Raw genomic sequence first — 24,912 nt, 5'->3', positions numbered from 1 at the left:
AAATATGTCAAACGCGCACTGAGATATTTTAGACATGAGCAGATATATCATATTATTAATATTATTTTTTACCAACTTAAATATTGTATGTATGTTGCTTTATAAAAGATTAAACCGATTAATCAACTAACCATTCAATGCTTAATAATACTAATTTATAAGCTTATATTATTATGAAAACATTGTCTTAACTTTGTTATAAAACAAGTCGCCTTACATATATAATAAGCATAGTACTATTGCGTATATAATTATTTAACATTTAACATAATGGTGTTTAGTTGCGGTGAGGGTTTGGTTTTGTCGTCGGACGGTAAAGGTTGCGTAGACAAGAATGAATGTCTCTACTTCCCGTGCCGCAACGGCGGTTCTTGTGTCAACCGAGAGCCCGGCTACCGCTGCCATTGTCCTGAAGGATTTTGGGGCGAAAACTGTGAACTCGTTCAAGAGGGCCGCACGCTCAAACTCAGCATGGGCGCCCTCGCAGCGATTCTCGTCTGCCTACTAATTATCATGAGTGAGCACTTAATTAGCCGCGCTTTCAGCGTCTGATCATCCATCACCAATTCACAACAGCACCCGTATATATGTATATTATTTACTATAGTATTTAGATTCATTATTATTTGCACTTTTAAAATGAAAAAATAACAATTAATAGTTGTATTTCATTCTTCCGTTTAAATGGTCATGATTTTCGTTCCCAAACGTGAAAATTGATTCAATTTGAAAGTGCATCCATATCCCATAATATGTATGTATGTACGATCGTATAGCTAGTCGTGTAGTAGTGCATGGAGGGCTCAGTGCGCGACGTCGCTCGGCGGCGGACGGCGGAGGTAACGCGCGCTGTGTGTAGGTGTCCCGGGGGGTCGGCGCGCGCGGGCGGCACGTGTGTGAACGTGAACGAGTGCCTGGCGAGCCCGTGCCTCAACGGCGGCACGTGCGTGGACCGCGAGCCGGCGCGCCGCTACGACTGCATATGCGCGTTCGGCTACACCGGCCACGACTGCGAATTAGAACTCCTCGCGTCCGGAGTCATCATGCCCTCCAGAGATTTCATTATAGCTATCATTGTCTGTTTGTTTTTGCTTTTAGGTGAGCACTTTTTTTGCATGTATTCCATACCATTGTCTCTCATCTATAGTGTTGTAAACTTTTATTTACAGTTTGTCATGTTATCGCTAGTTATTCTAGACTAAAAAGGTAAGATGAAAATTACATTTTTAAGGATGTTACCCCTATGATAGTTTCGTTCGGACTAAACTACATAATCAACGAAAAAAATAGATGTACATTGTTATATCGACCATATAAAATCATTCTATAAGAGATAAATATTAAATGGACTGAAGGGCGATATCAAGTACAGGAATTTGCAAAAATTCCCCCTCCACCCAATCTTAAGTGCTCTTATTTGCAAATTACTGTAGTCTAAAACTAAAATGAAATTCCCGTTAAAAAGTTCAAAGGTTGAAGTTTGATTAAAAACTTACGAACTAACCGAAAATAAATTTTTCATAGTTCTGGTGCTAGTGTTCGTCGTGTACAACCGCCGGCGAGAAGCCCACATCAAGTACCCCGGGCCCGACGACGACGTTCGCGAGAATATAATAAACTACGACGATGAAGGAGGCGGCGAGGACGACATGACAGCTTTTGATATCACTCCACTGCAGATTCCCATCGGGGGACCGCTCCCCGATCACGTTCCCTCTAAATTACCCTGTGAGTAGATGTCAATGATTCCTTTGATATTGGATATGTGTTTCGCTTAAACATAAGCTTGTTTTGTACCTTTTATAAGTAATACTCGAACCGCTAGATAAAATGGATTTCATTGTGTATTGTAAGTGTTTTATTGTAGTAACAGATTTTCAGCTTATACAAATATTTAATTCAACTTCGGTGGAAAAAGCACCATTTATATTAATCCAATTGCAAACTACACGCGTGACGTAATTTCGTTCAAACAGTTTGCGTATGCGAAAGTATTAGCCATTTAGACCCAAAATTATACACGGAAAAGGCTTCTGACCAAATATTTGAATATACTGAAGAGGGTACGATTGTTAGATTCATTTTGTGAAAGGCAGTGATCGATCATACATAAACCCGGTAATTTGTTGGCAACCTGTTCATGACTTTGAATGTCTGTAGATATTTAATCACAAACGTGCTGCTAGGCGTTCTTATTCATTGGCAGCAATAAATTTAAATGCTTGGCCCAATCCATGACGTACCGAAATTCAAATCTAAATGATTTTCGCAAGTACGAACACTTCAGATTAAAATTGGAACGATTTTTGCTCCGAAAACAAACATTAAAAAATAGTCAAAACTTTTTAAGAACGTACAATCATAAATCTTACTTTCTTAAAAACTGGCACAACAATTTATCACCGAGGAAATTAGTAGCCTTCCAAAGAAAAATAGAAATTGCGATCTTATTACGCGGACTTTCCGCTTGCTGTGACATAATCGCTTTCCCTAAAAGCGCATTAAAATATCAATTAATTTATGATCATCTACTTCAATTAGGCAAAGCAGAATCCAAAATCTACTAACATAATACAAGGACTCATTAAGTATGAGATTTATTAATTTATATTCATTCAATATATAAAAATATAAATTTAATATTCGGATAAAAATACTTAGCATTAGAATGTCACAATTATATTAACCAATCGTCAATGATTAAAGAGCGTAGAATTCTTCGCAAAATATGTCGGCGTGCTAATATTAATAAATTTTTATCTTTTATTATTCTTGCCGCTGAACCGTAAATGACAAGGACAAAATCCCGGCAATGACACTGGTGCTTTTATAAAAATCCCTCGGAATTTTCTTTACGCTCGCAAAAGTAACAATCTCTTTTTTATTTTTATTTCATTCTGTTTGAAATTTTCATTTGAAGTATTGCTGTCACTTATTTAATGACAAACTATGAGTACCGACTCATTATTCACTTGTTCTTTTCCAAACGATTTTTTTTTTTTTAATTCTTTAAGTGCTGCCTTTTAGTAGTTGATATTTTTTAACTACTTCAACTCCATGAAAATATATAATCCAACATTTGAAAAGTTTACGTATCAGAAGTAAAGTTGCGTACATAAAGTAAATATATTTGTGAAGTTTCTTTTTTAATGTTTTGACATTAAGTCGTATACAGATTTAAATAAATACCGCATATAATTAAGTCCAAATAGGGCAAAGTATAAAAATAACAACTTAAAATAATTGGGTTTTGATTCAACATCGACATAGTAATACAATCCCGGAACTCATTACCCACACCATACCCTTTTTAACGGCACATTTTGTCAACTGAAACTGATTGACAAGCCTTTGCGAATTTCTCTTGATTTTATCGAGATTTATTTTTTATAGATATTTGTTCAGTCTTCACGTTGAATTTTTTTGTTCTATCGTTGTAAAATAATGTGTCTTGGATTGCTTTTGTAGGAATGATAAAAATATGTAGCTAATAAAATCGTTAGCTATTACACATTTTCGTAATCAAGAAAAATTAGTAATTACAAATTACATATCCTTATCTTTCCTCTTATCCGTTTATCCCTTCCATTATCTCTTAACTTTAAAATCCCAAATGTACATGGGCGGTGATACCGCTTACCATCAGGTGACCCGCCAGACCGTTTGCCAACTATAAACAAAATAAATAATAGCATTCTTGCCCAATTAAAATCTCGCCTCAACATAAAACCTTGAATGCACAACAACACAAAATCTGTATTTCACGATTCAGGCTTGTAATGAAATCTGGGGCTTAAATACGAGATAAGGCTGTTAATTATTAAAACGATTTCAGAAGTAAAGTAATTGTAAAGTGTGCGCTGAATTTCGTGGTTAAGCCAATTTTATGGAACTTTGCCGTCTTCCATCTAAAGCGTTCGTCGAGACGCAAATTACATAGTTGTACTTCAGCCTGGATTTATGTGTTAAAGTTGTAAGTTTTTAACGTTAAGCGCGTGCCGGAATAGAGGCGGCATTTGTTAGAAGCTTGATTCATGCTTTTGCAATATCTTATATTGTGCAATATTTATAGGGGCTTGACTTGATTGGTATTAAACAATTAGTACTTAATACAAACTTTTACATGTTATGCACGTACCAATTTATAATAACAGTAGTTATCTGGAAATCTTGTTTGCGTATTTAAATATTTTACACATTTTAAAATATATTGTTGTCTCGCCTTGAACTAGCAAGCAGAAAGCTGCATCTGTGGTTTTTTAATCGATTCGTCATTAAGATTGATTTGTAACTACGATCCGTTTGTGTAGATCCACTAATGAGTGTCGGGCTTGGAGTCGGTCCCATGGGTGTTGGAGTGGCGCCTCCCATCGGAGTCCCGCTGCCGGGAGAGACCAACGTGGGCATGTTCATTGAAGAGCACAAGCGGAGGGCGGACAGTGACCCGAACGCGCCGCCTTTCGACGACCTGCGGAATTATGCTTACGAGGGCGGCGGCAGTACGGCTGGATCCTTGTCGTCTCTTGCATCTGGTATGTAGAACTTGCTGTAATAATATTATATAGATTAATTTTTCAGATTTTCACTGGAATTAAAATATTTTATCACTATCACACACACACACATACTCTTCTACATTCTTATAAGAGAATTTGCGTATCTATATTTTTTATTACTGAAAATAATAGTCGACGCGATAATTTTTGTCCGTTTTATATCGTTTAAAACTTTACTTCTTCTCCGACTAATTGAATACTTGTAAAGTCAATTTATGTATTCCTTTATAAGTAATAAATTCGTATTGTGATCAAATCTCGTATTTGGAATAAACATGAATAAATTTTACAGTTAAGTTATATTATTGTAAGTCTATGATTTCTTATGTAACTTATTAAGCTGATAATTTTGCGGTGCTGAAGAAAAAACTCTCGACCTGATGGATTGCGGGAAATTGATCACCTACTTGTGCGGGCAAAATAATTGATTAATGGTCTAAAGTATGTCCAATGACACTAGAGACAAAGGACTAATACTACTCTAAAATTCATTTTATCAAGTGGAAATTTAACCGAGACAAAGCGTCGCTTTGTAAACATTTTAATCAGTAATTCTCGTGTCTTAAATTACACCTTTTCATCGAAAGATATAACATGATAGATACGTGATACGTGACGCATTGTTAAAATACAGATTAATCTTGTGTTCTGAATTCAGCGTAATCTACTTTAAAGACAATTTAGGATTAAACATATTTCTTTACTCAATATGAATTAAAAATTATCATTTTCTCAATTCCACTTGTTTTAGCTTCTTGCTGCAACCGCTCACACAATGGTGGCAGTTAGCGACTGAAGCAATACGCCAACAAATACCGCTAAAGACCTGATTATGAATTCATTTGATAAGTCGCTTGCTCATTACTGCCGCTTGTCTGAACCTTGCTCTTTGGAATACCTTTTTATAATGTTTATTTTTTAACGCAAATGTGTTTTTCTCCTTCTTATTTATATTGAAAGGCGAAAAAGAAAGAATAATACTCTTATATCATTATATAAAATATATATAAGATATATTATAAGATATATCATTTAGTGCAGTATTGGTTGAGGACACACGTAAATATGGAAGAGGTAGCATTACTTTCTTAACTATTATAGGTGAAAGAAAAATTACAAGTATCTTATTCGACACCCTTTCCCGTTCTCTCCTTTTTTATCTCGTTAAAAGCTGGCAACGCATTTTACTTTTTATTATTATTATAGTTTACGTCTGTGAATGTTTATAGGCGGTGATGTTCCCTTACAATCAGGCGACCTGCCAAGCTCAATTTACTGCTTTTACATAAAAAAGGATTATAATAAACATTCGCTGATACAAACTTTTTCCTTGTATGGTGCACTGAATAATTGAGTTATTTTTGTTGGCAGGTACTGACGATGAGACGCATGAGTACGACTATCTGAGCGCCTGGGGCCCGCGCTTCGACAAGCTCGCTGATTTGTATGGCCCCGATCTGGACGAGCAACTGTAGGTTCGGTTAAACGCATAACACGCGCATTACATCGCGCAAATTTAGTCAATTGTCTCCCACGTTTCTAATTAATAAGACACTTTTAAGCTATCTTGGGAGAGACACCACCCGCGTCTTTTTGTTTACGTTTACAGGCTAGGCAAATATATTATGATACGCACCTAAAGTGTGGGCTGTGCTCACGAACATTTTAGTTTATTAATATTTAATTGATAGACGTGTTAGCTTAAGAGCGCTCTCGTTTGGGGCGTATTGCGTCGTTTTGAGACAAAACGTGTATCTTCACCAAATATTTGATATAAGTTTTTATTCGAGTTAGCCATAAATATTATGAGTCAGTATTTTATTGGAAGTTATTGATGTAAGTGGATTTATGCAGGAGGGCCATAAGTCAACCGTGGGTGTTTGTAGATAGTGTGCTATAAATGTGAATAATTTATACGAGTATTTTGTAAGTCCGCAGCTTTACGTGATATATCTTAACTTACGGCCCTTCCGTAACAAATCGTTATACCTAATATAAAAATATATGTTATATTTTATATTAATGATTAATAATAATATTTAAAAAATTCGTCCGAACGGACGTCGAGTTTATAATGCTCATTCAGTATGTGGAATAATCGCCGGGGGATGTACATATAAATATTTAATAAAATTCTACCCCCAATTTAGTCTAATATAAAACGATCGACATCTCTATTCGAAATCTCTTCGTAAGTGTACAATAACTGGTGTTCCTCTCCTAAAGTCTCCATGTAGAGTAGTTGATAAATTTTAGACACCCACGTGCGGGCATTGGGCTCGGTAAATTATACGTAGTTTTGATAGAGGAGAGTTCTCTGTCGGCTCGGGGCGAGTGGGGCGCGGGGCGTAGGGCGCCGGACGTAGGGCGCCGGGCGCGAGGCGTAGCGGAGCGGGACGCGCGATGTGCGAGCGAGTGCGTGCGAGCGAGAGCGCGGCGTCGGCTCCGACGAGCGCAGATATGAATGGGACAGTGCCAATTTATTAGCATTATTATCGATGCAGCTAATGACCATAGCGATAAGTGTTTGCACTTTATTTATTCATATATTTACGTATAAATTTAGTCGCACCTAGGAAAATATCAATAACTTACTAAGAGTGTTGTGCTAGATTTATGTTATCGATTTTGACGTGAGATAGTCCCCGGAACCGTTAGAAGTCACTAATTTAAATCTAATTTTTAAGAATTTATAGTAAAATAATTAAATTTATTAAAGGTTTCGCAAATACTGTCTCACCTCGACATCGAATTAGGATCAGTGTAAATTTTAGAAATATACTGAATTATGTTAAAATGACTGATTTTTATTATGCGTTTGAAAGCCTAAGATTATGTAGATTCGGTTATTTCTTTACATATAGACTTCGAATACTGTAAGAACACTCTAGTTTGCACTCAAAATGAATATTCAAGTCTCAATAATAAAGCAATTCTCGTTAATTACTATTTGTGTAAGTAGACGTTGATAGTTAGTCCGAGATTGATATTCTAGGTTTTATTGTTCTTTTATAATATCATTACACTGCCAGTAATCATATATAGACGAATTACGATAGCGTTTGGTCCGATTTTATATTTCTGTCGTATACATATGATATTGTATATTGATTTTTTGAACTTTTTTATAATGAACGTGATACTTTCTCCTCAATCGACAGTAACGTGCTAATCGATGCACAAGAACCTTGATATTTCTTTGAATACGCTCTGCTTTGTCTGCGATGTGTGTACCTTTACAATTTAATACGTTTTTACCAAAGATATGTTGATAATTGCTGTAAATATTCCACGCTCGTGCATGCTGTCATGTTACCGACGAAATTATCGTTGTTACATTTAAAGCAAAAACATTTGCGTTCGAAATTTATGCATCATGAGTAACGTTTCGCCGCAGCTGCTACTCGACACGTTACTGCTTTCTACTAAATATAGGTACACATGAAAATAACACTATATTTCACTGTATTTTGGTGATTATTAAAATACTGTATGTACACTAATTAAGACGGCAGAGCACACAATCCCAGTACAAACAAATGCCGACACCGTACGTGATCGGTGCACGTAATTTTATTTTAGACATTAATTATTATACCTACATAGTTATGTTTTGTTTCAACTGTGATTATTTAGTTGTACAACTCTGAAAATTACATAAAAGAATGAATAAAGTATGAAAAAATGCAATCTGTTTTATTTTTTCCTTTTTACGTGATTCTCCCCTCTTAGCACACTTAAACGTGTCATATTTAAAGTGATAATATCCACAATTGTTAAAGTAACACAAAATGTGGATCTCTATTACTTTTGAATAGAACTAAAAGTAAGAAATTAATAAGTGAAACTATGAAATTAAATTACTGTGTTTGTTCAATCGCATCATATATATCAACTTTAACAACACTAATATTATAAACAAATTTGTATGTTTGTAATATTTTCTCGCAAAAACTTCTGAGGGCGAAGCCAGGGCGAACAGTTAATTTGAAATAAGTTTGTAGGTGAACGAGTTCTCTATCTGTACTTCTATCATATAACTCATTATTCATTTGTTTTCTTACAACACAACAATACCTATGTATACAACTCACGTAATAAAACAGAAATATAGTGAAAATAAATCTCAGCGAATGAATTAAATAGCAAACATAAATAAATATGAGGTCTGGTACATAAACAAAATAAATGAAAACCATTACATCTTTCATGATAAGAGAACACTGCAAGCTTCGTTAAGAGTTCGTTCATATTCATAAATGATACGGAAGAAATCTTTGCTAGGCGAAAATTTATAAAGATGATTTTTCCACAAAAGGCCTTTTAACTGTACGGAAAGTACTTGAGCTCTTATGAGAATTTTGTGGATTTATTTAAAATACACATACTTATGTACCTGTGTGTATTAGTGGTGAATTAAATTAAATATTCCATGAATCGTTATGTGCTATGCATTATTTCGACGGTCATTTATATTAATAATTCTGAATATTTTCATAAAGATAAATTGATATGAATTTACGAAAGTGCAAATAAATATTGGAGAGTTATTAAATAATATAATGAAAATTGAAATTGCATTTCATTCGCTACATTTTACCTGAAACGGTATTAACAGATATAGGATTATGATATTATGGGATCGTACCACGAAAATGCTCAAAAAAGAGAACGTATGAAACTATAGTTATTTCATATTATTACAAGAAGTATTTTATGTAAGTATTTGGTATATAAACGACATTCGTACAAATTACAAGCACAATATTGACCGGTTTGTTCTGAAAAAGTTCTAGGAACTTGCATTGACTGATTGATATTTATGAGTCATATAAAATTAATAAATTTCAATACATATCTAAAAGGGTATTATATTATATTTGTAAGATACTATTACTAATAATTTTACAATTTGTGATAAAACACACAAATATAATATAAAAATTGCTGAATTCATTGTATAAAGTTTACCGAAGAATTTGCTTTTCCAAGTTTCGAAAGCTTTATCAGCAGAACAAACAAGATTTTAATATTGCCCGTTTACTCCACGAAGTTGATTTATCTAATGCGATTAATAGGTACCTATCAGTTTAATTTTAATATTTCCAAGAATATATTTCTTAGAAACATAAAAATACAAATAAGTACACTACACAAAAAAGAAGTGTTGTTACTTAAATAGATACATAAAGTTAACGAGAGACGGTTCTGCTACTGCTTAATAATAGATAGAATTTATTTTGAAAAATTTTAAGTAAAGAAGGTATTGTAATCTTATTTTCGTATCGTGAATCGAGTTTTATAGAAAGACATACAGAAAATTCCATAATTTTTATACAGATCTTCTATAAAGACAAATGCTTCGATAAACATGCCTATCAACAAATAAAACCATAGCCGAATAATACTTACTATAATGTATTATAATGTATGTGGTAGTCGAGCACGCTCCAGCAAGAATTGGGCTAGCTCGCACCGGGGAAATACCACACCCCCACAGAAGAACGGCGTGAAATAGCATTCTGCTGTGTTTCGTTCGGTGAGTGGGGGAGCCGGAGGCCCATATCCTTCTCCTTACTCTTCCCAGTCTTTTCCTTTAGTGCTATCGCCAATCCTTTCTTAATCCCTTCCCAAAAAGTCGACAATCCATTTGTAGAGGCGTAAGGTTGCAATGGACCTTATGCCTCTCCAAATGTTCATGGGCGGTGGTAGCGCTTAACATTGGGCGTCCCACCAGCTCCATTGCCGACTATAAAATAACATAAAAAAGACATCATAATTGCATATATAATAGAGAACAGTCATATGCAGATGTAATTTGTGAGCCAGTTGTGGAATCGAAAAGTCAAAGGCTTCGAGTATGTGAAACCTTTGACAATTTTTGTGGCATGTAGAAATTGGACGCAAACTTGCGTTAAGCTATATCGATTTTTGGTTGTGTAGTTTCAAATACGACTAACAAATGTGGCAAATAACGTGAACTGAAACATATTAAAGCATGTGCAAAATGAAACGCTGGCGTACGTGATATACCCGACAATATTGATGCACGACGAGATACGAATGAATATTGCCCGGGAAACAGATGGTAATGCGAATTAATTTTATTTGTTCAATGTCAACTGATTACTTGCGTATTCCTTTGAAAGCAGTCAATTCAATATACAGGCGTAACTTTTGTCAACAAATGGCACCATAACTTTGTACCGTAGATAGGTGTGTATATAATATACAAGCAATAAAGCTATGTTTATATTATCTTTCGAAAACATATATTGCTTATAAATGAGTCCGCGTTCTAATAGGTAATAATATTGCAATCGGTAACTCGAGAATACACTAATTTTGAAGTATTTATTATCTAGTTGTAGGTGTACTTACTTTTTTTCAGTAAAACGCCTTTATTAATATAAAGGATTAAAAAAAATGTATAATATTTGTCATACCTACCAAGAAAAATGTGCCTACGTCAATCAATGAATTATCGTTATGTAAATTTTAATTTATTCCTATGGTCATAGAAAATTGCTAACTCCGCTAGTTTGTAATAAAATCATATGCGCTAGAAGTTTGAACACATTGCATATAGTTACAGACCGTTATAGAAATGTGATTATTGCGGACATGTTGGCTAAATGATCGTTCCTAAATTAAGGCTTGGTAAACTAGGTTTGGCGTGTTGATGTATTATCTAGAATAACTCAATAGGGAAAATACAATTCACTTAGCGACGCCATTGTATATGTTATATAATGTAGGTTACATTTATGTAATCAGTTCACATATTCGACTGTATTATTTTCACTGCATTGGAAGTGAATCAACACGTTTAAATGCTTAAAATTTTGAGTTATAACAACGTTCTTTACAGAGAAATTCAATGAAACGAGTATTTTTTGAGCTATAGATTTTTTCCTTTCACAGTGGAAAGCAATAAATGTTTATCCATTATAAGGTAGTATGTAGGTATAATTATCGTTAAATATACTTATACCACTTCAATTTGCCAAATCATTTATTTCACCAAGCCGTTTAATTTAATTTAAAATCGTGATTGGTTAAGTTTTGTTGCATTCAAATAGCTGTTTAAAATAAGCCGTAATGAAACCGCCTGCATTTAATGCGTAACCACATTCGAATGAGCAAATGCCTACTCGTGTCTGTAATTTTGCGGACACTATTATTATCAATCTTTGTCACACGTTTTTATTGTCGCCTGTAATTATTGTTACATGAATAACTTTAATAATATGAATCCACTGAACTGCAGCCTCATTCCTTTCGATATTATTTTTTTCTATTGATGGCATTAAATAGTACAAATATGAAGAGGTTGATTGAAGTTATTAATGGAAGATTCGTTCTTGTATATAGGTGCACATCCGATTTATGTTTTTATAGTTTGCTATCTATCTTAAGGAACGTGGCTTAAAATGTATTATCACTCATTGATCCTGTTAAGAGCGAAACGCAATGAAATGTTGGTAAAATGGGATAGCTGAAGAAAACTACGCAGATAACCTTAAAAATCCATAAACGAAAACTAATTAATTTTCATTGTTGACTTGAAGGAATCATATGGTGCGTTCCTTCTACCTCAAAGCCCTACTTCAATGTAGCGCTTAATGTTTCTGACTCTCTATGCTTGAAGAGAACGCAAGTGATGTTTGAGTTGTGTGTAATTATATAAAACACCGAAGCTTTCAGTTCGTCTGTTCCAATTTCCATAAACGGGTACTGGGAAACTAGTGGTTTCTAGCGTCACGTATCGCTAAGGTTGGTTAGTTACGGTTTGTGCATGATGCAAATCACAACTAAGCATTCTGTATCAATACCAACACGCTTTTTGGGTACAATAAAGACTATATATAGGTTATAACGGTTATAGTACCGACTATAAGTGAGTACAGAATTGTAAATTGTATGGCCTGTGAACAATGAAACTGTGAATTAACGTGATTTAATAATTGCCTTGTTGAGACTAATTTTTGTTTCCGTTTTCGATACAAATGTTTTCTCGTTTATGTATAAAAAAAAGTTCTCTTTGATATTACTTTTGTTCTTTCACAGGTGAAAGATCACCATTTACTGCCAGATTACAATAAATCCTCCTTTAACATCCTTTTGTATAAAATAATAATGGTCAAGAATAACCTATTGTTTATCCCAATTTTATATATTACCGTTCAGTTCACATTATGGGTACTTAGCTCCAATCATGTCGGTAGAAATTGTGTAACCTGTAATTGCGAGTGGTTGCCGCAGTAATCGCCTACCTCAAAGAGAAACCTAGATTATGTTCACGAATGTTTCCCAACTACTGGCTAATTAGGTTTTGTTCTCTACGTGAGGATAATTAATAAATTAAACATCAGAGCCCTACTATTATTATAAATACTAAGTATTTAAATACTATATATATGTCTATTTGTTTGTCTATCTCTTTCTTAACTCCTAGGCCATTGAACTGATTTTAATGAAATTGCGTACAGATATAGTTTGGAACCGAGAAAGGGATTAGCATATTTTTTATCTCGAAAACCCACAATGCGGAAGACACTTTGGAAAGCAAACTTTTCATATGACTACGCGAGCGGAAAGCTAGTATGAATATACATATGTATATACATATATATTATGTCATTGTTATATTGCTATAATAGATGTTGAGAGACTAGACGCTGAGTAAGATTCTGAATTGACTTGAATAGATAGCCTTGACCGGAACGAGTCCACTTTGGAAGACCATAATAAAATAACAAGGGCACTATAATTTAAAATTATAGAATAAGCTAAAATTTGTGGGGTATTTCATAAATAACATTTTGAAATACGTTTGAATCTGCTAATACATTTTGAAATAGGTTTGAATCTGTTTCAGAGTAAATAACTTCTCAACTTCGGTACTCATACTTAAAAGATTGAGTAATCTAGCTTTATCGCAGATAATATAAGACTAAACTCTTTAATCAAATCTATTAACGCAAGTAAAAATTGTTTGATGGATTGCCTTCTTTGAATCAATATAGGTACATGTTTACAACTCTCATTGATCATGAAACAATTTATTTAAGTAATAAAAGAAAAGTATACCATAAGTAATAAAGCTTCTTACATGGAATACATAATATAATATAACGTCCAAACATTCTGTAAACTAGCATAATCAATTCTCAACATTTATATATAAATAATGGAACATAATTATAATAACTTTTCTAAAATCCAATTACGTGTTATCATACATTAAAACGTTTTACTTAAACAGAAACAACTAGAAACGTTAACTTTTTGGCTACACGCGATTTTAATTGAAATACTTTTTAATTACACAAATTGATGTGCGTTAAGCCTTTAAATTTAATCTGGGGCTCTTGAATATGAGCAATTTATTGCAACCAACTAAAAAGTTATCTAGCGCGATGATCGCAGATTAACTTTTTATGTATTAACTTCAGGCCTTATTCACAAAGCATCGTGTTATCCGATACATGTATCTAGAGTACTACATTTTAAAAATTAAATTTCAGCGTAAACATTTTTTACGATTAGCAAAATGATACAGGTGAATATAATGTAGTTAGGTATATTGGTAAGGCGTCTTTTAAATCGCTTAATTATTATTATAATACATATATTTAATCCTCATTTTCACTAGCAAGGCACACGAGTATACTAAAAATTACCGCAAATTAGTTATCAAAAAAAGACGAATGATGACACAATAGGCTGTCCATTGTTTTTCTTCCGCAGAGCAGAGTGCCGGAGCGCTTCGCACATGACCTAGTAACGTGAAAATGCCTACCTAAGCGCAGAATGCAAATTCTGAAATAATATTATGCATTTTTAAGCGAAGTTTATTCTTTTCCTATGGACTAAATCGATATTTTCTCTTCATAAATAGGCATCCATTATTAACGTAAGGCATTAGACCGTAGGGAGGGGTCGTGTTGCATTTCACTTTTAGGAGGGGGGTTTCGGTAAATGTTACATTTTTTGTTAATACGGAGAGAATTCGATACGAAGATTTTTAAACAAAGTAAATGTTATTAATTACTAAAATATGTTTATATGGTTCACTATTTTAAAAGAGTTTATGTAAATACCTATCTACAAGTCTGAGATAATTGCAAATAAAGTTATTGGGTATTTTGGTTTTTGATTTAAAATTAAATTTCTTTTTGACGAAAGTAGACTATGGGGTAGGAGAGGGGAATTTATCATGAATTAATTGACGTCACCTAAGTTTTTTTAATGGGTATACGTAATAAACTTAGCCGCTTGTTTCAGTTTCGCCTGGGTTAACCCGGCAAAATAAAGAAGAAATTATAGACATGACACTAAGATAAAGATAAAGATAAAGATTATTTGATTAGGTACCTTTTTCTGTATAGATATATTCAAGCAAACAAAATCTCAAACATTTCCAGTTTAATATATTGACTTTTAGTCAACATGAGAGTCTGATGTGCTTGTGCTTTATATTGACATGATATTATTGATATTCCTGTGAGGTTTACACATACGGTATACTCTCTCAAAACTACGTAACGCTCTAAAACTACGTAACGATTTTTTAATGGAGTTTTTTTCTGATAGGTAGAGTGATTCAAGTGGAAGGTTTATATGTATAGTAACATCCATTAAACTTAATTAACAAACGTGTGCGTAGCCGCGGGCTATAGCTGGTTGCTAAATAAAACAAAATATTGTTTTTTGTTCATCATATCTAGTAGGTTACGTCAGCGACTCAAAGATTCAACAAACGTCTAGGTAAAACACTTCCTTCGAATCCAATCGCATTAACGAGCTTACCATTTTTTCCTCGAATCTTAATTGCTTTAACCCAGTTAAGACGGAATTTTGCACGATTTTATGGAAAAATTGTTTTAGACTTTAACATGCCTACTAAACAGCTAATAATATGTAATTTTATATAAGTAATACTAGTTAGTCGATGGAACATTGATAACATAATTTTTATTAATTTATATGTGTTTGTTTTGTTATCTTGCAGTTTTGCAGTTTTCTAGTTGAACAGGCAATTGACTTCAATGTATATAAAATACATAATTTTATAACCAACATGACACAAGAACTTGATCTTAAACTATTATAAATGGAATTTTTTGTTCTGTCGGATTAAGGGTTCGTTAAATAAATATAAAATTATAACCTATAATTACCCATTGATGTTCGCAAAATACTCAGAAAGCCCTGTTCGACTCGATCATAACAAGGCTGATAATCAACATTCCCACCACGTTCGAGACAGTTCAGAGAAGTTAATGCAATTTGGGAGAAGCGTACTGAAGTTTGCATCTAAATCACACTCACTTGATGCTGCAACCTTATCTGATGTTTATGCAAACATATTGCTATTATCACTGACTTCACGTCATCAGTTGTAGTAATGTTACAGCTTGTACATCGGTCAGTGTTAGACGTAACCTTAGGTAATATAGGAATGATATACCTACGCTAAAGTTTGCAATACTAATACATTATATGACAATAAGTATATATAATAATAAGACATTGATTTTTGGTATGTAGACTTGGAACATTATATATACATAGTTTAATATATTGTTGTATTTCCGTATCCAACCACATAGGTACATATTCCATTATTTTCTTAATTCCATTTGGAAGACTTACCGTGACTAATTATTGTGAATGCTGAGCTTTTTGGGTCAGAACTGACAAATGGCACAACATTATTCGTTTGCATACGCTAAAAAAATATTAACCATCGATAAATTCTCTGAAAACATTTATCACCTCTAGATTCCAGTATATTTTAATAATAAATACAGCTTAATTCAATGAAATCTCACAGAGATTGTTCATTTTACGCAGAAATTAGTATTTCAATGGCCATTCAATAACCCATTTGGCGCCGACATCTATTTTGTTTGCCAACATGTTTAGCATACCTATATCTCCTTATTATAAATTTAATGAAGCGTTGCGTTGTTCCGTTACAATATCATGTATTTATAATTTACGATAAGAGAGGATCAAATTTTCTTGTACGACAAAAATAGAAGAAAAATCTTTACGCCGAATTTTTCGATTGTTTAAGGGAATTGCCATAATACACAGTGAAATATTTAATTAAGACCGTAACCACCGATGGGTAAAATCAAAAAAGCAGTTACAATCCTTCTATACTGAATTAAGGCTAGCGAGAACGTTTATCAAACAGTTGTGAGTTGTGACCTCTCGTAGTTTAATTAAATTTTTAATTTATTGTGAAGGCGTATGGCGCGACCGAGGTGCTTACTGCCAGCAATTGCGCTTATCTATCTCATTTCTTATGTTTTATTGGAGTTTAAATTTACAGTAATTTGCGATTTGGCCTACATCATTACACGATAGCAAACATTAAAAATACAGACTTATATACAGCTAAAAACAATTCTTAAACGTTCAAACACTCAATTCAGCTAAAATTGCAAGAAAGTCATGGCAAAATTAAAGAACATGCCTGTATTGAAAAATAATCGTTCTTTTGTCTTCCCCTTCTGTCGTTCACAGTAAATTGAGCCGAAATCATCCTTTAGTTTGTAAATAAAAACAGCTAAAGTATGCAACATCAGTCACTCGCCCTCTGTATTCTGTAAGCAAGGCAAGATTGATGACACTTTGATAAAGCGAAAGGATAACGACACCAAGTAAATACATATTATATATCTATACCTATAAGCAAATGGCTATGCAGATTACGTGTATTGTTATATTTTGAACATTATTATAAGAAACATGCTCTTTTTAAAAGGAGTAAGAAGAAAGGGCAAAAATCCACTGTGGATTTTTGCCACAATTAAAATATAAGATTCTTTATAAAATAAACTAGCTGCGCCCCGTGGTTTCACCCGCGCAAGTCCATATCCCATAGGAATATAAAAAGTTGCCTTTATGTTATTCCAGTTGTCCAGCTGTCTACGTACCAAATTTCATTGCAATCGGTTCAGTAGTTTTTGCGTGAAAGAGCAACAAACATACACACATCCTTACAAACTTTCGCATTTATAATATTAGTAGGATTCTTAAATAATAGGAATAAAGAGAAATGGTTTTATTTGTTTGAATGCACACCAAAACCGTTATTTATGTTAGTGTTTTTTATAATTTTTACTACTTGTCCTCTTATATTTTGCGACTAAGTATTCCCAAAAAAGGAACTGAGAAGTAAGTAGTTGACGGGGCTTTTTAAAGAAAATTATGCAAAAAAATGCGTTATACAATACTTAGTTTAATAGAGGAATAGTTAAGAAGTCTATCAATATGTATAGTATTTTTTGGAAATAAAAGTAATACATTTCTATTATATTATGTATGTATGATATTATGTTATTTTGGGAGTAAGTAAAATGATTCAAACAATTTCACGAATGAATGAAATCAACCGCATTCAGACGCAGCTACATAGGTTCTTACCGAGGAACTAAAATTTCATTTTAAAGTAAAGCCTTGTAAAAATTTCCCTTTGTCGTTGACGGAATTGTAAGCTACTATAATGCTGTACTGAAAATTGGGAAATGCGCATTTTGTTCTTTTGGAGATTTATTACTATGTTTCAGCGAGCACTAGTCCACTACATAAGTGTTTAAGCTTGTAACTGCTACTTCAAATTTGACTTTTTGTCTCTGTATTTCAAAGAACTGTAAAGTCAATGGCTTAATAGTTGCTAAACTTTTACACTACAAAATGTGGACTTATTTGCGTAAATCGTAACAGCAAGTTACAATATTCATGTCCTAAGTTAAGTAATAGACTATGTACTTACTTGTAACGAATAAAGATAACGAAATAACCTCCTTCTTTATTGAAGTCGATTGAAAATGTATAGATTGCGGAATAGTATACATGATATAACATTACAAACGATATTCAATGATACTAGCAACATAATAATCCATCAATTTGGATTGATCAGGCGGAACTGAAACAATTGTGCTCGCTCATTTTCTGAACTCGTCATTTATCTTTGACGGACGAGCGACGTAACAAAGTAAGCCGTCTACCAGCATGTTCCTGTAATTTCGAGATAAGTTTATGTGAAACGAAATAATATTATGTAAGTATTTCACATGTTCAATTGTAGGGTTTCATACTCAAAGGGTAAGACCGTATTACCACACATTAACATTAATACTTTAGTAGTAAATATTACTAATATTTGGCTATCCGTCTGTCTCTCTGTGTGTATCGTGGCCAGTGATAGTTGGACAGTTAACATTTTCAGAGATGATATATTTCTGTTACCACTGTTTACAAAAAATATATATACAAGAATAAACATAGAAGATAATAAATATTTACAAGAAACGAGGCCACGGGCAGAAGTAAAACTAAAAATATCATCCATACAAATATTGAATACATTCTTAATTCAAAGTCAGATAAGCTTGGTTAAAGTACGTCTATTAACTCTCCAGACAAATAGAATATATTTAAGCCATATTTTAGTACGTGCTTGTAACTTCCGGATAAAGTTTGATTTAAGCATAAAGTTTTCATCTTGCGCGCAAACTAAACATGTACAGGAACTTAGTGGAATTTTGGCACCGTTAACATATGTTACAAAAAAACGATACCATATCTAGAAATTTGATAATTATTTCTGAGAAAAAAAGACCTGCGGCCGGTATATAGCATTGGAGTAAGTTGCTTACAACTAACTTAAAAAAAACACATTCAAATACCATAGACAAAAATTCTCATCAAACACAATATCTAATTTACTAGATGTTGGAGTAAGTTTGACTAAGTAACAAAAAAATTATTTATCTATATTATGCAATGTTTGTAATGTTTAATTAAAGTAACACTTGTATAGGGGGAGTTACTTATCGCTTACCATCAGGCGAACGACCAGCTCAGTTTCCCGCTATGACATAAAAAATATAGACCAACATATAATATCTATGTGACTTACTTATTTAATAGTTATTAAGTGTATCTACCTGCGTCTATATAAACATATCAAGTTAAGAAATACAAGTTTCGATGTTTTTTCTAAAACTACAAAAACATATATAACAAGCAAACAATTCAGTTTGTTTTCGAAAGTTTAAATGTAAATTGCCGGTGTAGTCGTAGATCGAACACTGCTCCAGTTTTGTGTATCACTGAAACCTGACTGCTCATGTCAAAATGTCGGCGCGTTAATCGTTATACAGTGGTACTTTTGTTTGAAGCATATAGCTGTAAAATTTTTGAAACAAAATATCAGTGAAAAACAAAGCGATAGGTACTATTTTTCGTGTGTAAAAGTAAAACCGAAATTCCTAACACATAAAGTACTCTTTTTCATGAATTTTTTATCTACGTCCGTACTCAAATGGGCGGGACTTTATTACTATAGATAACTAATAATTACAACGTATTATGCATATACAATTTTACTGTCCTTCGTCCTATCACCAGGCTATATATAACATGAACTCAAACACCGTGAAAGATGAAATAGAAAAGATGAAATTGAAGACAGTTGAAATTTTGAATGATTATGATACTGTAGGGACTTATATCTGTTGCCGGTATAACAAAAAAATAATGAAAAATCGAGGTTAAGCAACGTTTGGCAAGGTCATAAACTGGATGGGTGACCAATTTTTTTGCGGTTGCTCTTTAGCTTATTTGTATTCTGCATTTGGAACTCTTAGAGTCACGAGTCCGACTCGCGTATGGCTGATTTTTTTTTCTGAAGAAATTAATTCTACTTCTTCTTCTTCTTCTCTTTCTTAATGGGAAATTAATTCTAATTAGGTTATGTAATGTTTGTTATGACAAATATTACCTAACCTAAATAAATCATCTCCCTTAACAAAAAAATATATCTAATATTACTGATACTGCTTGATTAAAAACGCGAATGAAAATTTAAATATACGAAAGCTTTGGAACATTAAAATTATTTAATGACGTAAGCAGGTACGTGTTTACTCTCCGTATTTCAATAAATAAATCACAATAACCAAATATTGCCTACTTGCTAGAACTCATATTAGTTAGTAAATTTTCTTGCAAACTTTGAGAAATAAGGACTTCTGTGTGACCATGATTTTGCTACTTATTTATGTGTAGTACCAGAAATATCTCTGACAAAGCTAATTATAATAAAATTCAAACAAAAATTCGAGCGTAAGCTGATTTCAGGAATAAACAATGAAATTGGCAAGATTACCAAGGACACATTTTTGAAGGTAAAAAACAATTTAATTCTTTTTCAGCGCCATCTATGTTCACTCAAGAACAATCAATGTTATAAGGTTCAAAGACTACGATGACGTTCTCCCGACAGTATCCAAGTCTACTAGACTAGTTCATTCGAAAATTCTAATTACAGATCGTCAATAAATTATAATCACAATAAGTGTTGTAAACCACACTACAACAAATCCAAAAATTGGTGTTCCCATTTTCAATTTCCAACATAGAATCTATCAATTGTATTTTCTCAGGTTTCAAGCTTTCTTTGTAACGAATTTCATCCAAATCGGTTCAGTGGTTTAGTCGTTAATAAGACAGACAGAAGAGCAGATCAACAGACACAGAACTTTTGTTTGCATTTATAATTTGATTCGTCCGAGACCGCAAAATCGTTTAATTAAAATTTATCCTCTCATGTAACTTTAATCTTTATGTCACCAATCAAAGATTATATTAAAAATGGGATTAACAATCTGGAAAATAATAAAGACCTTATAGATTTTGGTTGTTTATTTTTCAGGAAGCAAACGATTCACAGCATTGGTGGGATACAGAGGTCTTAAAATACTGGGCCGAAACACTCATTTTCCTGAAATGCTGATCTTTTTTTATTAGTAGAAAGTACAACAGCATATAAGTAAGTACCCAAATATAAAAATGGGAAAACAACGATATAAATACATCGCTTCAGGGCAGTAGTATAATTTATTTAGTAAAGCGAGTTCTTTTTGTATTTATTATAAACTATTAACTAGTTACACACCTTACTAAATCACAATTTCTAATTATGTCAAAAATTAATTATCACATTTATAACATCATGTACAGAGTAAAAAAATATTCTCATACTTCTACTAGTACAAAATAAAGCTGCATATCATCGCAACTGTTGCTTTGAATTGTCCTCGTTTATTATACAATGTGAACAATGGATTAGCTGTTAACACTAAATGTACTTATACTTTTCATAAGAAAAACAGGACAAACTAATTGAATTCAAAATGCCTACAGCTAACATACCACACCATATTGAATCAAATATTCTATTAGGCCTTCCCAGACCGTCCGATATTTTGCTCGATCAGAGGCTGATTTAGGTCATACTACGCCCTGGATTCAAAGATTTTATTAACACGAACATTACCATTGAATTAATCAATAGCGCTCAAAATTAAGAAAAAGTAATGCAAATAATTACTTTGGTTATTAACAAACAAATGTATTATGTGCAAATCAAACTTATTTTTTCTTCTAACATTGTAATCGACACATTAAATTTAGCGTTGGTTATAAATTTCATGAAAAAAATAGTCTGGCGAAAGCCACGCTAATCTATATTCAAGAAATGAACAACAAACAAGAACTAGTCCAAATATAATAGCACAAAACGATACCTTTTCCAAAAAATTATAAACACGAAAAAAACAATAATTTAAGCAGAACATACATTCTTAGTTGCATACTTTAGCATTTATTTTAGTTACTACATAAATTACATCTAAAAATCCACATGTTAAATGGAAAAAATACGAAACTCAAATATTAATCTATCTCACGACACAAATGCTTGAACTGAATCTTAGCTAAAAAATAGAAACTAAATATACAATTGCAGCTTTAGAGCTAAACATAAACAAGTATCATAGCGTCCTGTAGGATGTTATGAGGTAGACCTAATTCTGCCTCTGTTGTATTATTATTATTTTTTTTTTTGCACTACGCTTTTATGAAGAACAAATTGTTTTGTGACTGTCACATTGTAGTTTCAAGTCTTTTAAAAGTCAAGCGTCCGAATGAAATCTTAGGATTCTTGTGTAGAATTTACTAAGTATACATGTAGATAATCATGCCGTAAAAGTCAACACGAGTATTTATATTGCGCCAAATTGTTCTAACCACTTGACCTGAAAGACGGTCGGAGAGGACTAAATTGTGATAACATCGAAACCGAAGCAAAGACATATAATACGTGGTATGTTCGTAACAAGCATTAAAAGATGCGAGATCCGATTGATATGCAGTTTCTAAAAGCTATTTAACTTGGCGAGTGTGAAAACCACTGCACGACTACAGAAGTACTTATGATAAAAATATTAAGTTAACCTTGCTATTTCTATCTAACCTTTAAACGGTTTTAAATATTATAATAGAATTATTGTTAAGATATAAATAACACAATAGTTATCTGGACATACAACCTTCATAAGGAGTGATAATTTTTTTTATACAATAACAGTCCTCGCGGTTAAGCTTAAATCGTTAAAATTGCAAAAATCATTATCCAAGTTCCGAACTCTTAATCATTACTTTTTTTTTTTGATTTACAAAATTATTTTATGTACAGTATTTTAAAATCATTGTGCACGCAATATACATTGGGATACTTTTGCAATATCTAAATAACTATACGTAGGTCCAAACACTTAATAAAACGCCAGGCGATTACTTTGTAATAAATATAAACCACTTTCTATCGAATCGGCCACAACCACCCCGCACCCACCTATGCGTGTGACTCGTTTGACTCGATTAAAAAAATATCATTATACGAAAACAATTACAACCCTTACAATTTGAACTGTTCGCAACAACGGGGAGATTAGAAATGCAGAACTGTGATTTGTGACAGTGATCATAGATAAACAATGGATAACTCTATATGGGACACTCTATTACAAAGTAATTTACAAATATCGAAACTCTAAACAATATCTTAACGTATAAACCGAACTATTTACAGCGTACGAACGCGCCGTACGTTTCATCCCTCTTAAATATTTATAATTATTTACAATGACTATTTATAAACACTAATTAAATTAATTTTATAAGAGCATTGCATTTCCATGAGCTTGATCAAGTATTCTATTGTTCAATACACAAACGGATTCAAATACACACATACTCACATGTATGTTCAGTCATGAAAGACATAAGTATATCACTTTGCACAAGCTTTTCCTCCAAATCTATTGAACAAACAGTCCTTTGATTTCGATTGCTGATTTTGTAGATCCAATTTCTTAAATCCGTATCAATAATAATAAAGTCAGTCTTGGGTCAGAGGAAATGAATTTGCTATAACAATGTAATCACAATTATTGGTGTTTTGAACTGTATATTAAATAGTTTAGAAGGGTCTCCAGCGAAAGATTTGAACTTACGTGCTCATACTTATTACTTATTACGTACGTTGATATGAGTAGACAAGCAGATATACTTCGGGAATTCCATTTATTGCTAGTTTAAAAAAATTGTGCACAATTTTGGATACTATATTTTCCAACATAATTAAAAAAATCGACAAATATTCAGATAATTATGAGCTAATTTAAAAATCAATATAAAATACACTTAAAAAAACTAGATTAATGTGTGCGTAAAACGTTATAAATATAAAACGACGTGAGTTTATGTTTCTATGATATCTTTTCTAAATAATTTTGTTATGAAATATGTTATGGCACTTCATAAATATAATAAAAAATGTCACTTCAAAAATTTTAAATATTTTCAAAAAATTTAGCTTTCCAATAATAATTACAAAAATTGTAACACAACTGTGATACTACTATTTAAATAATTAATTTCACCGGTTAAGCAATCGCTTCTAATACCCGATTTTTTACATGGAATTCCCAAACAATTCTGTGGTTGGTCATAATCACTCTGTAACTGCACTTTTAATTCTACGGACTGATTATTGATTAAAAAACTATATTAGGTATATATGTTTAAACTTTGTACTTTTTCGAAAGTATTCTTATTTACTCTAATACCGATTTACTGGGCCTAAAAACAATCAAAAGTGCAATCACTTACAAATATAAATGAAACGATTCATCGTCCGAACGCGTTAGTCTTCAGGCGCATCGACTAACGTCACTATTGAACGTTCGATCTAAGATCGAAACTGTCCGTCGTAAATGAGATGCGGCCCCGCGGCGGGCCCCGGCGGGCCGCGCCTACTTGTCCGCGGCCTCGGGCGGGGGCGCGCCGCCGAAGTCCAGCTGGTAGCCGCCCGCGCGCGTCATCTCCTCCATGCTGGGCTCCTTGCACTCGTGGCCCGCGTGTCCGGCGGCGCCGCAGTTCCAGCACGAGAGCTTGGGCGGCGCGTACAGCACGGGCACGA

The 24,912-nt window shown here is 33.1% G+C and overlaps 2 protein-coding genes across 4 annotated transcripts in view; one reads left to right on the top strand and one right to left on the bottom strand.

The window, feature by feature from the left end:
- LOC119828250 (neural-cadherin-like) overlaps window positions 1-8,243 on the top strand; it is a 115,322-nt gene extending 107,079 nt beyond the window's left edge. For 2 of the 3 annotated variants that reach the window (XM_038350359.1, XM_038350367.1), the window contains 4 exons: window positions 860-1,098; window positions 1,525-1,728; window positions 4,311-4,532; window positions 5,928-8,243. In XM_038350359.1, the coding sequence (XP_038206287.1) occupies window positions 860-1,098; window positions 1,525-1,728; window positions 4,311-4,532; window positions 5,928-6,031 (769 nt within the window). In that variant the 3' untranslated portion in view covers window positions 6,032-8,243. Of the gene's footprint in view, window positions 1-281; window positions 518-859; window positions 1,099-1,524; window positions 1,729-4,310; window positions 4,533-5,927 lie in introns of all 3 variants that reach the window. The other variant, XM_038350375.1, reaches the window with a different exon arrangement.
- Window positions 8,244-21,275: 13,032 nt separating this feature from the next.
- Window positions 21,276-24,912, bottom strand: part of LOC119828732 (formin-like protein 5) — a 9,395-nt gene continuing 5,758 nt past the window's right edge. Inside the window, exon 5 of the mRNA XM_038350977.1 lies at window positions 21,276-24,912. Within this exon, the coding sequence (XP_038206905.1) occupies window positions 24,746-24,912 (167 nt within the window). The 3' untranslated portion in view covers window positions 21,276-24,745.

Source organism: Zerene cesonia, chromosome 1 (genome assembly GCF_012273895.1).
Source record: "Zerene cesonia ecotype Mississippi chromosome 1, Zerene_cesonia_1.1, whole genome shotgun sequence".
In the NCBI taxonomy this organism is placed as follows: domain Eukaryota; kingdom Metazoa; phylum Arthropoda; class Insecta; order Lepidoptera; family Pieridae; genus Zerene; species Zerene cesonia.
The sequence above is the reverse complement of the archived record's forward strand: the minus strand, read 5'-3'. Positions and strand labels throughout refer to the sequence as shown.